The sequence below is a fragment of the Salpingoeca rosetta genome (assembly GCF_000188695.1).
Source record: "Salpingoeca rosetta unplaced genomic scaffold supercont1.19, whole genome shotgun sequence".
NCBI lineage: Eukaryota > Choanoflagellata > Craspedida > Salpingoecidae > Salpingoeca > Salpingoeca rosetta.
Genome location: NW_004754915.1, coordinates 413,774 through 426,273, shown reverse-complemented (window position 1 = coordinate 426,273; position 12,500 = coordinate 413,774). Strand labels below are relative to the sequence as shown.

The 12,500-nt window shown below is 57.3% G+C and overlaps 4 protein-coding genes across 4 annotated transcripts in view; 3 read left to right on the top strand and 1 right to left on the bottom strand.

Annotated features, from left to right (window-relative positions):
- Positions 1–626, top strand: part of PTSG_12643 (uncharacterized protein) — a 1,856-nt gene extending 1,230 nt beyond the window's left edge. Inside the window, exon 1 of the mRNA XM_004991585.1 lies at positions 1–626. This exon is cut by the window's left edge and continues 1,230 nt beyond it. Coding sequence (XP_004991642.1) covers positions 1–240 — 240 coding nt within the window. The 3' untranslated portion in view covers positions 241–626.
- Positions 627–709: 83 nt separating this feature from the next.
- Positions 710–1,272, top strand: PTSG_12642 (uncharacterized protein). The gene has a single exon (XM_004991584.1). The coding sequence runs from the start codon at positions 856–858 to the stop codon at positions 1,204–1,206; it is 351 nt and encodes a 116-aa protein (XP_004991641.1). The 5' UTR covers positions 710–855; the 3' UTR covers positions 1,207–1,272.
- Positions 1,273–1,874: 602 nt separating this feature from the next.
- PTSG_07836 (uncharacterized protein) lies at positions 1,875–4,390 on the bottom strand. The gene is made up of 7 exons (XM_004991583.1): positions 4,116–4,390; positions 3,734–3,821; positions 3,509–3,587; positions 3,030–3,235; positions 2,611–2,689; positions 2,324–2,432; positions 1,875–2,092 (listed from the first exon to the last, which is right to left on the bottom strand). The coding sequence occupies exons 1-7, from the start codon at positions 4,358–4,360 to the stop codon at positions 1,915–1,917; spliced, it is 984 nt and encodes a 327-aa protein (XP_004991640.1). The 5' UTR covers positions 4,361–4,390; the 3' UTR covers positions 1,875–1,914.
- A 30-nt stretch (positions 4,391–4,420) lies between these two features.
- PTSG_07835 (uncharacterized protein) lies at positions 4,421–12,333 on the top strand (the record flags this gene model as incomplete). The annotated part of the gene is made up of 10 exons (XM_004991582.1): positions 4,421–4,879; positions 5,014–5,134; positions 5,376–5,567; positions 5,923–6,148; positions 6,872–6,974; positions 7,173–7,263; positions 7,441–8,092; positions 8,450–9,921; positions 10,297–10,544; positions 11,316–12,333. The coding sequence occupies exons 1-10, from the start codon at positions 4,707–4,709 to the stop codon at positions 12,331–12,333; spliced, it is 4,296 nt and encodes a 1,431-aa protein (XP_004991639.1). The 5' UTR covers positions 4,421–4,706.
- Between the last annotated feature and the right edge of the window lie 167 nt (positions 12,334–12,500).

Sequence of the window (12,500 nt, the reverse complement as noted above, 5' to 3'; positions counted from 1 at the left end):
CAACACTTGCTCGGCTGCACCGACATGGCGGCGCTGCTGGAGTACATGGCCAGCCTCTACCCGGCATTCCCCATTGTGTGCAAGGAGGAGATGCCAGGCGTCGATACAAGCCTGTACATGCGGGTTGCCTCCACGGCACGCGTGCAAGGCTGGGACGTGAGCCACTTTGCGCAGCTGGCCGCCTGTCGTTTGGTGCAGCCGACACACGTCCCCTTTGCCCAATCATCATCCACCTACTAGACTTGCTGTCTGTGTGTGTGTGTGTGTGTGTGTGTGTGTGTGTGTGTGGTTGATTGATTGATTGATACACTTGCCGCCATTTATCATGCTCTCATGACCTTCCTTTCTTCCTTTCCTTGCCCGGTTTCAACCTATGACCACCCCTCGACCCTCCTCCTCCTCCTCCTCCCCTTTCTTGACGAAGCACAGTCCTTGCTCCTAAGTGTCCCTTCATTGCGTGCTTTCAGCTTATCTCTTGCTTCTCACACACCCTTTTTGAAAGGGGCTAAGAGACTTGTCTACCTGCTTGTGCATACATACATACACACAACGCCCTGGCGGTCCTTTTGATGCACATGAAGGAATGAAACGATGAAACACATAACCTTGGTCCTGCAGAGCACAAGAGAGAGGAGGCGCCAAGATGATGGGCGCTTTGGGGAGCTGAGCGATCGTGGGGATAATGGGAGGAACGGCAGGATGGTGCGTGTGGGCACTTGGGAACGAAAGAAAGCGTGACATGACATTCGCACAAGCCAAAGCAAGACAGCCAAATTGCACACAAACAAAGCACAACACAACACGCAAGACAACACGCAAGCACACACAAACAAACCTTCACGGCAGCCAAGCACAATGTCTGGGTTGGTTGGAGGGTTCATGCAGCAGGTGGGCTGCATCATGTTCATGGCGACGGCGCCAGTGCTGTGGTACCAGTCCCTGCTCATCACAGATGTCATGGACATTGTGGCTGTGGACCCGGGCTACCTGTGCATGACCCTGGGCATGCTCATCACCGCAGAAGCATTCCTGTACCTCCAGCTTCCCATCGACATCATCCCAGACTTCATCCCCGTGCTGGGCAAGTGCGACGATGCACTGGCATACATCGCCGCGGCAGCCGGAGGCCTTCTCACCGTGGCTGGCGCGTCCTCCTGGATTGCCTCTGATGACGGACCGTCCCTGGACCTTCACATGGCCGAATGAATGAATGCTGTGCTCTGTGTGTGTGTGTGTGTGGTGTGTGGATGTGTGTGGATGTGTGTGTGTGTGTGTGTGTGTATGGTGTGTGGATGTGTATGGTGTGTGGATGTGTAGATGTGAGGGTCGTGGAACCAACGCATTATAAACTTCCTATTGAGCAGAAACGGTGTGTGTGTGTGTGTGTGTGGATGTGTGCGTGTGTGTGTGGATGTGTGTGGATGTGTGTGTGTGTGTGGATGTGGATGTGTGTGTGTGTGTGCTTGTGCGTGCACTTGCGTGTGTGTCGACGTGTGTGTATTTGCAGCCCTGCTCAACCAGCTGCCCTGCCCATTATCACCATGACCACTGCTGTCAGTCGATTCCCTCCCTACTGTCCTTTACACTGGTGATGTTACGGTTACTTCTTCTCGCACAAGGCTTCCTCCTCAACTGCCTCACGTCACACGTGTACATACATTGCGAGCCGCAGCTTTCGTGCTGCTGTTACAAGCTCTATAGTTTATGCCGTGCGATGCACGGTGTTCTGTCTGACATGAGTACACCGATACCCAAGCCTCTGTACGACCTTCACTCCCCACGGGCTCTCTCCTGCACGAAGCCAGAAGCACACACACACACACACACACACACACACACACACACACACACATACACACACACACACACACACACACACACACACACACACACACATACACACACACATACATGCTAATGATGCACGCCCACTGCACGTTGAGCTGTGTGTTGTTGAACCCTAAGCATTGGCCCACGCGTGGTCTGCGACACGCGAATGTGGGAACACCCCATCACGTCCAACACGTGGTACTGCACAGGCAGGCGTGTCTCCTTCAACGCCACCTTCTCCAAGTCCACCCGCAGCGCTTCTCTGCAGTGCCGCAGGCATGCGGACATGTGAATGCGCGTGTACATGAACATGTGCATATGTTTGCGTTCATGTACGTGCGTGCGTGCAAAGGTTTGTGTACATGTACGTGCGTGTGCATGTAACTGTTTGTGTACATGAACGTGCGTGTGCATGTGAGTTTGCAGAGCCGGAACCCCGTCGCAGACAAAAGCGCTTGTATGCATCGCGGCCCACGTAATGGCGCACACGCACTTGTACTTCTTGCGCCGGATGGTGGCCAGCAGCTGCTTCCGCCCTTCAAGCAGCTCCTTTGCAAACGTGCCCAGGTTTGGCAGCCCCAGCGAGAACAGCCCATCCGACCCTGTCATCATGTGTGTGTGTGTGTGTGTGTGTGTGTGTGTGTGTGTAAGATATTGTGTATGGATTCGCTTCACCTTCCCAACCAAGCGACATCAAGGCCCACATTCCGCCCCTGTGCGCAACCTCCAAAGTTCTAAAGCCCCATTCCCACCCAAGGCCTCTCTCTGCTTTCGCACGACCTGGCATGATGCGCAGTACGCCCGCCTGGACCAGTCGTGGAATGTCGAGTACAGAAAACCCTTGTGCCGTCAGCATGGCCTGTGCATCGCGCCCCGTGTGAGACAGAGAGACAGACAGACAGACAGACAGACAGACAGACAGACAGACAGACAGACAGACAGACAGACAGACAGACAGACAGACAGACAGACAGACACAGAGAGAGGGAGGGAGGGAGGCAGACAGAGACAGAGACAGAGACAGAGAGAGAGAGAGAAGTGGTAGTTGTGAGAGGGAGAGATGGGCAATTGTGAGACGGACATACACAGGCATGCAGAGAACGTCAGAAGTACGGGAGAGGCCCAAAGCTGCTCCTGAGACAATCACAGCTCCCCACACCAATGAACACACATGTGCAAAGTGGACAGCGCATTCACACCTTGTCGAGAAGTGTTGTGAGAGTGACACGTTGCAAGAACGTGGCCACCAGGTCCTGTATGCTCCTGCCAGCAGCCGGCACAGCCGCACCCTTCTGAGCGACGCTTGTGCTTTCGGCTTTGTCACGGCCACCCTCGTTTGCGCTCTGCGCCTGTGCGTCAACCGCCCCTTTGAGATGAAACCGGCGGCGAAGGCATGCAACATAATCTGACGAGGGATGGGGAGGGGAAATGAAAGGCGAGGAGGTGAGCATAAGGGCAAATTATTGAGAGAGGGAGAGAGAGAGTGTGTGTGTGTGTGTGTGGGCGTGAGTAAGTGAGTGTGAGTAAGTGAGTTTGTGCAAGTGTCGGTGTCTGTGTGTGGGTTTGCGCGTGCATACGTGCGCTTCAGGAAGCCATCACACACACACACACACACACAGCCATAGCCATTCGTCAAGAATGCGCACGTCCCACTGCCCTCTAACTGCGGCACGCCTACCGCGCTTGCGCACGAGGCACACGGCATCACGACGCGCCAATTCAAACTTCAGCAAGGTTCCTCGTTTCAAGCTCTCATCCTGAACAACAGCACCGCAGTTCAGGCCAGTGCAATGGGTACAACAGCGTTTGTGATGGAAGGAAACCACAACGGTTGCTCTTTCCGCTTCTTCCACCGACGCACAGGCATAGATAGAAGATGCGCACAGCAGGCGATCCCACTCACCACAAATCGTTCAACGGCACCGGGGTCGACGCCGCTATGAAAGAGCTGGTGCTGTAATACCACTGGTGGCAGCACATTGCTGAAAAACCTGCATTCGCAAGTGCAGCAAGCAGTATCAGTGCAGTACCGCGGAGGCATGTGTGCACAATGTGCACAAGCACCTACACACAATCACGCACACACAATCACGCGCACACAAGCACCTACACACAAGAGCACACACACACGAAACCACACAACGCACACGCACACACGCACACACGCACACACGCACACACGCAAACACGCACACACGCACACACGCACACACGCAAACAAGAAAGGGTCATCGCCTGGCCCATGTGACTTGTCGACACAGCACCCCGCATCCATGCACACGTACTGTGTTGGGAACAAGTCCGCGATGCTGTCAAAGGCCTCTTGCCCAGGCAACCGCTCAGCATCGTCCGCCCCACTCGCTGCTTCTCTTTCTCTTTCTCCCGCTGCGCTCTCGTCCTCTTGGCCTCTCCGCACCACCGCTGCCACCCCTCTCAGTAAGCCTTCATCGTCCCTCCTCTCGCCACCACCACCGCCATCATCGTCGTCGCTCAGTCCTGCGAGCTGCAGCTTTGGCCGTTTCCGTGGCATTGTGCGAAAGAAAATTGACCTCTGCACCAGCAAATCGCCAACAAACACACACAAACAAGGCGCACCATCAAGAAGGGATCAACAACAGCAAGCGAAGCAAAGTAGTAACAGGCACGCACAGCAAGCATCCGGAACCAGCCGTCACATCATCAGAGAACCCAAGCCACACAGTCAGACGCGCTTGTTTCAACTGAAGTTGTGATGTGTTGCCGGTACTGCTGACGGCACTGGTTGTTGAACTCCCCTCAGAAGTAATTTTTGACTCGTTGGCAGTGGCAGCAGTAGCTGGCTACGTGGTAGCCTGCGGGTGTGGGCCATCCACAGCACAAGCGACACACAGCAAAGCATGGCTTGGGGTGCCAGTGCTGGGCTGGTGGCTGCCAGCCTGGCTTGCACGCTGCTGAACATCATCTTGCTCAACCTCTTGTGGACATGGCTTGTTCCGTTGCACCCATTCTTCACCATCTTGCGCATGGCAACGAGCTGCGCTGCCATCATTCTCGCCGCTTTTCCGGCCAGGTGCGTTTTTTTTTTTTTGTGCATTGACAGCCTCGCGTGTGCCTTGACTCAGCTGTTCGTTACAACTCGATGTTGGAGGCCAACCTCACCACGTTTTTGAAACCCCCACATCCATTGATATGCTGACACTGCAGGGTGCTGGAGACTGTGCTGGGCCGAATGGTGCGCCGCAGCCTGCACGGCGAGCTCACGATTCGGCAGATCAGTGTGATGGCCGCGACCAGCATTCGCCTCACCACCCCCAAGATTGCACTGGTGTGTGTGTATGTATGTGTGTGTGTGTGTGTGTGTGTGTGTATGTGTGTGTGCGTGTGTCTGCATCTATGTGTCTGTGTCTGTTTTTGTCTGTGTCTGTCTATGTGTCTGTCTTTTTTGTCCCCAATACGGTATCTCACCCATGTAGCACGCGTGCCGTGGCCCCAACTTTGCGCGTGCCACTAACCAACCTGCTCCCTATATCTCCTCACTTGCCTTGTGGTGGGTTGTCTTTCCACAGGAGCTGGACCAAATCGCGTGGTTCATTGACAAGAGTGGCCTCACAATCACCATCAAGCGGGGGTTTATCTACACGTACATCAGCCCAACAGCAAGCACTGCCGCTTCATCGCCCACCTCACTGCCCAAGAACAAGCAGCCCCCACCACCACCGACGCCGTTCATTACCCGGCTTGCCTGGTTCATTTTCAAGGTGTGCATTGAGATAAAACGGGGGGGGGGGAGACAGAGAGAGAGAGAGAAAAAAAAAACAACGGACAGAGAGAGAGAGAGTGTGTGTGTGTGTGCGTGTGTGTGTGTGTGTGAATGTGTGTGTGTGTGTGTGAATGTGTGTGTGTGCGTGCGTGTGTGAATGTGTGTGTGTGAATGTGTGTGTGTGTGTGAATGTGTGTGTGTGTGTGTCATGGGTGGTGTTGCAGAGGAGCGGGAACAGACCTATTCGCACTGCATACATGCGCACGTACCCGCAAGCACACACGCACCCAACGCACACCAACCCATTTGCACTCCTCACACGTTCACGTCCCTGCCCATTCACGTCTGTGCAGCTCGTTCATGTGCGACTGGAGCGCGATGTTCGCATAGTGGCCGACATCTTACCGCCGCGAACTTCAAACACGAGCATTGCATCGGCTTCAGCCGAGGCAGATTCACTGCTGTCCTCTGCACAGCACGCGCACCGTCGCACATCGTGGCAGTTTCACGTGCGCCTCTCGCGTGTGCTCCACCTTCCACCCGAGCGTGCAGCGGCAGCGCTCACCAGCTTACGTGGGGGTGCGACACACAACAACAACAACAACAACAACAGCAGCAGCAGCAGCAGCAGCAGCAGCAGCAGCAGCAGCAGCAACAACAACAGTGCACGAGGACTGCCACGAACGAGCACTCCCGATGTAGGCAGTGACGTGTGGCGGTGGCGGGATCACAATCCAGTCTCATATCTGCTGGCTGCTGAGGCACAGCGCCACTGTAAGACGTCACACGTGCACGTGGCCGCATGGCTGGCTCCGGCAAATGCGGTGTTCATGTCTGAAGCGGCACTGGCCGAAGCAGCAGACGCAGCAGCCACTACAACTGCAGACAGCAGAGCATCCACAACCACGCAACGACACACAAGTGCAGCACGCGTGAGCGGGAGAGAGGAGAAGGAAGAGGGTGTAATCGGCAAGCGAGAGGAAGCCACTACAAAGAAGAAGAACAAGAAGAACAACAGGGGTGCGATACAGACGCGAAAGACGCGCGTGTGTGAAGCGCCGGACGTGCACTGGTTGATAGAGCAGCGACCGCACGGCCTCAAGCGCTTCAGGGCATTTCGCGAACGGCTGGAGGAACCAGCAACCATCGGACGAACAAGCTTACCTCGCCAACAACAACAACAACAACAACAACAACAACAACAACAACAACCGGAGCAGGTCTCGTCAAGCTCGCTGGCTGCGTGTAGCACAAGCATTGCTTCGTCCACTGTGCCTCTCACGCTCTCGCTGGACATAACAGCAGCCTTTGTGCAGCCGTCACATCGCTCGGGGCCATGCACCATGCCTGCTCCAGCCTGGGTGTCGGTTGACCTGGCAGGTGTGGATGTACACGCACCCGCCTGGTGCACACTTCTCCCCCTCTTGCGCCCGCCACAACGGCCGCCACTGCACGCAAGCGAACACCCCAGCAACTCTGATGTGCGCCAGCAACAGCACAAACAACACCAACAAGAACAACAACAGCAGCCATCGTCGCTAATGACAACAGGTGCCAATGTGGATGAACTCGCCGGTGCAACCATGAATGACGCCATGGCCAGCCCGGACCGCGTGTCCGCTTGGCTCAACCGCACATACTTCTCTGACACACCAAACCGGCAGCTGGTTCCCTGCAACATTCGCTTGGGCGAGGTGCGCGTGCGCATGCAACACTGCCTGCAGGCAAGTCACCACACAAAGCACACACATGCCTCGACATCACGGCACACCAAGAACACACAGAAGAAGCAGAAGCATGCTTCCCACACCACGCCCCGTGTGAGCAGCGTGTGCGTGCACGTTGGTGGTGGGTGCGTGATGCGTCCACAGTCGCGCTCGGCCACCGGTGCGCTGATCCGGCTGGATCGCATTGGCGCTGCCCTCGAACACGGGTGCTGTGGCGATGATGGCCGTGACAGCATGCGTGCTGATGACGAAGAGGATGATGCTGGCAACGACGTTGGCGCTGATGGTGAACACACCAGTGATGAGCGATGGGCTCATGTGCAGCAGCAGCAGCAGCAGCAGCGTCATTATCACCACCAGCCGCTGTTTGAAGGAACGCGAGTGGCCCTGTCGTACACGCTTCAACAGCAGCGCTGTGGTATTACCACCACCACCACCACCACCACTGCCGCAAACAACCCAAGCAGTAGCGCTGCGGCTGGTCGTCACGGCGACGCTGTTCGTGCTGATGACGGTGGCGGTAACGGCAATGATGGCGGTGACGCAACAAGTGGCCGCGGTGGTGCATCAGGCAGTAGCAGTGGCAGTGGTGAGAACCGGCTAGCGTTGGCTGCGCGCGCAACGGTTGGCCTCGGCCGCTTCCATGCACATGTGCACGTGGCGCAGCTGTGCTCGATGACGCTGCATGACAGCATCACCACCGCCATGATGAGGGCGGAGCTTGCGCGAGAAGCAGGAGTGGAGCCCGTCAACAGCAACTGCAGCGTGGCTGGTGATGGGGATGGTGACGGTGCCGGTAAAAGTGGTGGTGTCACAACAACGTCAAGGAGACAAGCTGCTGCTGCACAACAACAACAACAACAACAACAACAACAACAACAACAACAACAACAACAACAACAACAACAACAACAGTCGAGCGTTGGCTCTGATCTGACGAGCGGGCAACGCCTGATGGTTGCGAGCATGCAGGGGCTGTTGCAGATCAGTGTTGCCGCCCGTGTTGACGAGGCAAACATTTTGATTGAAGCGAAACACACGAAGCACACGCCACCACAACACCAACAAAGCCACCACCGCCACCACCAGCAACAACGAAGAGCAACGGGCACGAGTGGCCCCATCTTCGTCAGCACACCATCCACCAAAGCAGCAACACAGACACCGGCCACGGCAGCGCCCCTCTCTGCTTCATCGACATCACTGTGGAAGCGCCCGCGTGTGATGTGCGGCCATTTGTTGGCAAAGCGCCTGGCGTTTGGAGTTTCCGTCAACGCCCACGATGAGACGAATCCAAGTGATGGCTCAGCGGCGCAACAGACAGCCGTCGAAACGCACTGGTGGGGACAGCACGCGCCAGCGACATTGCAGCCGCACAACTCGTTCTCCGTGCCTGCAGGCAACGCGCGTGACAACCTGGGTGGATGTGATGATGATGATGATGATGATGATGATGATGGTGGTGGTGGTGGTGGTGGTGGTGGTGGTGGTGGTGGTGGTGGTGGTGGTGGTGGTGGTGGTGACAAACGCAGGAAATCACGGCGCAAGAGTGCGCGGAAGAAGCGTGGCAGCAAGCAGCCGCCATCACCCTCAAGTTCGTCGTCGTCATCCTCGCCGCTGCCTCCACCGGAGGGCACGCAGCCCTTTGGCAGCTCGCTCCATTTTGATGCCATGAAATGCGTCTTCAAGGTTCACAAGTCGCGCAAGAGCCTCAGAGGCCCAGAGCTACCACAGTTCTCTCATGCGCCGGCATCCACCGCAGCATACCAAACTGGTGTTCGCGGTGGTGGTGGTGGTGGTGGTGGTGGTGGTGGTGGTGGTGGTGGTGGTGGTGGCGATTTTCATGACGTTGGCAGGTCGCCAAACGCCACTGCAACACCACACACGCGTCGTGCCACGGCTGCCACGGCCACAACGTTCTCCCCTGCTACCATCGCTCCGGCCAGCAATAAGCACCAACGCACCCCCTCATCACAACAACAGCAACAGCACCACCAGCAGCGCAGTGGTCGTTTGGCGTGGGCGTGGCAGGCCGATGCGGTACCGGAGGTGCTGCGATTGCCAGGCAAACTGTACATCACCAGCCCGCTCTCGCCCTCCCACCACGTCGCAGACACCGCACTCCGCCTCACAGATGTGCATGTGTTGGCAGCAAAGACGGCGGCAAGTGGATGGGAGAGCCCCGATTGCAAGGCGCAGTTGCGGTGCACGCAGGCTGTGGTGTGTGCTGCCCCTTCAGCTCTCCTCTTCCTCGACCTGCTGGTTGACCATCTCACGCGCGCTGGCAGCCGTGTCAGCGATGCACACGCATCACAACCACAAGCGCGCGACACGGGCGGCGCTGTGTCCGCGTCTGCGTCTGCCACCTCTATGCCAACAGATGCTGGCACCACCGTGCCCATTTCCACGTCAACGTCTGCCACATCCACGACGACCAACGCGTCCACGTCCACGTTCTACACGGCATCAACCTCCTCCACCACGGCCTCCAGCCGCCGCAAGTACGAGGTGCTGAGTCAGGCCGTGCATCTCACATCGTCCACGCCACTCGGCGCCATCATCGCCGCCCCAGACCTCGTGTCTCGCGTCGGGCTCAGCGCTGAGGTTGTGCTGGACTGCATGGTGGTGTGCGTTCCGGGCACGCAGCTGTGCGCACCATCCACTGCACACAGCAGCAGTAGTCGTAGTGGCGGTGCTGGTGGGCATGATGGTTGGAAGAGCCAGCGCCATCACGATCGCAACACGAACCGAAGCGAAGGCAGCAAGAGGAGGACGAAGAAGAACAAGAAGAAGCAGAAGAAGAAAAACGCGTGTGGTGTTGGCAAACAATCCGGTGGCTGTGGAGAGGGTGCACGCAAGACTGACAGCAAACAGCAGAGGAACCAAACCGCATGCGACCAAGGTCGTACGCAACGCAAACACACGGACAACCCACGACACGCACGCACGGTGATGCTGGCAGAGACGACGCTGTATTGCCTCGGCCTCTCGCGTGCGCAGTTCACGGTGAGCAAGATTGCTGCTGGCCCGGGAAGTCTTGATGGCCATATTGCAGCAGGCTTCATCACCACCTCCAATCTGCGTCCACCATCCAGGACTGTCGGTGGCGGTGCCCTTGCTGCGGTTGCCGACGCCACGCTGCGACATGACGATGGCGACGCAAGAGTCGTTGTTGGCAGTGGTGGTGGGCGGGACAGCGGCGATGATGTGTTTGCCCGCCCTGCCAAGACCACCTCCATGCCATCCCTGTCCGTGTCGCCTGCATCGTCATCACCATCACCGTCACCCTTGATGGCTTCACCATCGCCGATGGCCCCTCGTGACCAGCACGCACGACGCAGGACGCGGCGGTGGACTGGTGTGAGCGTGACGAGCGATGAGCACTTGTCGTCCATTGACGCTGCTGCCGCTGCCACGGTTGCATCACTCACACAACGTGGTGGGGCGGGAAATGGTGGAGTTGGAGCAAATGTCGGGAGCGGTAGAGATGTGCAGAACGGTGTCAGTGATGACGATGATGATGACGACGACGTGTTTCACAGTTTGCAAAGCAGCTTTGTTGGAGGAGCAATGGCGTCCATGCTTGGTGTGCACGACAGCGACAGCGACAGTGAGAGTGATGATGGTGGTGGTGGTGTGATGAGATCACGAGGTGGGAGTGCGACAAGGCGACATGATAGGCCTGGCCGTCGCAGCGGTGGCACCAAACAGCAGCCAGTGCGCCGCACTCACCGTGCTAGTGACAGTAGAGACGAAAGCGAGGATGCAGCAGCAACAGCAGCTGATGTTGATGATGATGATGATGATGATGATGATGATGATGATGATGATGATGATGATGATGATGATGATGATGATGATGCGCCTGCTCGGTTCATGCATGAAGGGTTTGTCGACCACGATACGGAGGTGCAAACAGCGACATTTGCGCAGCCGTGGTGGGCAAAGGATCAGGGTGCACAGACACCGGGGACATGCACCCCAATGTTTCCGGACGCGTCTGACGCAGACACCACCAGGTCGCGCTCATCATCACGGTCGTCGTCTCGCAACAGCAACGACAGCAACGCCACCACCACGGTGAGGCAGACGCAATCGTCGCACGCTGTGCTGGACGGATGGAGCAGCGGTGATACCAACAGCAGCAGCGGCAGCCGTAGAAGCAGCGCAAGCCATGTTGGTGACATTGGCGGGCACGGTCCTGGACAGCGCACAACGGTGCTTGCGCTGTCGTGGGAGATGACGCTCTCTGCGAAGCGCGATCATCTCGATGACGGGAAATTGCATTTGCAGATTAGCCCCGTGATTGCGCGCATCGAGGTGTTGTGGTCGCTCAACCAGCACGTGTCGCTTGTGCTCGCCGTGCACTGTCTTGCGGACCAAGCAACACACATTGCACGCAAGCTGCAGTCAAACAGTGCCAACCATGCGACCGGCGCGGGCGGCGGCACTGCTAATCCCTGCATGCAACAACCAGCTGGGCCACGTGATTCAAGCACGGCGCACACTTCAACAGCAACAGCTGCAGCTGCAGCAGAAGCTCCCTCGACGTCGCACCCGCGCGTTCACGACGAACTGTCGAGTGAATCCACCCCAACACCTCAGCAGCAGCAGCAGCAGCAGAACAAGGATTGTGCGGGTGATACCGCCACGATCACCGGCAGTAACAGCAAGAACAGAGGTGCTGCGGCCGTGGCGTCACACGCGCCCAAGAGCCGCCACAACACGCCGGAGAGTGTGGGGCATGGTGGTGACAACGTCCAACACAACAGCAGCGATGACAAGAGCGCATGTGCTACGGAAGAGGGCGTGCGGGCAACTGGTGATCCCACAGTGGCCGTTACGCTCGACGCAACGCTGCCATTGCTGGTGCTGCGCATGATGCTGACACCGCGAACAACGGCAGACTTTGAGATGCGGAGACTGGCACTGAATATCAACAAGAACGGCACGCACCCAACGAGTGGCGTGCTGAATGTGGCGTCGTTTGACGTGGGCTTCAACAGCACACGCTACATCAAGGTGTGTGGCTTCTAGCTGTTGTGTATCTATCTGGATGGCGAAGAGAAGAAAGAGAGGGGGCAGATATGGACGTTTGCATGTGACGCGGCCTCCCTTGTTCCCGCTCAAGCTCCTCCCCCCTCACACACACACACACACACACACACACACACACACACACACACACACACACACTCTCTCTC

Coding starts and splice junctions, on each gene's coding strand:
- PTSG_12642 (XM_004991584.1), top strand. CDS start 856: ATGTCTGGGTTGGTTGGAGGGTTCATGCAGCAGGTGGGCTGCATCATG.
- PTSG_07836 (XM_004991583.1), bottom strand. CDS start 4,360: ATGCCACGGAAACGGCCAAAGCTGCAGCTCGCAGGACTGAGCGACGAC. Junction 2,690..3,029: donor TCACAACACTTCTCGACAAG/GTGTGAATGCGC, acceptor CGCGATGCACAG/GCCATGCTGACGGCACAAGG. Junction 2,093..2,323: donor ATCCGGCGCAAGAAGTACAA/GTGCGTGTGCGC, acceptor GCGGCACTGCAG/AGAAGCGCTGCGGGTGGACT.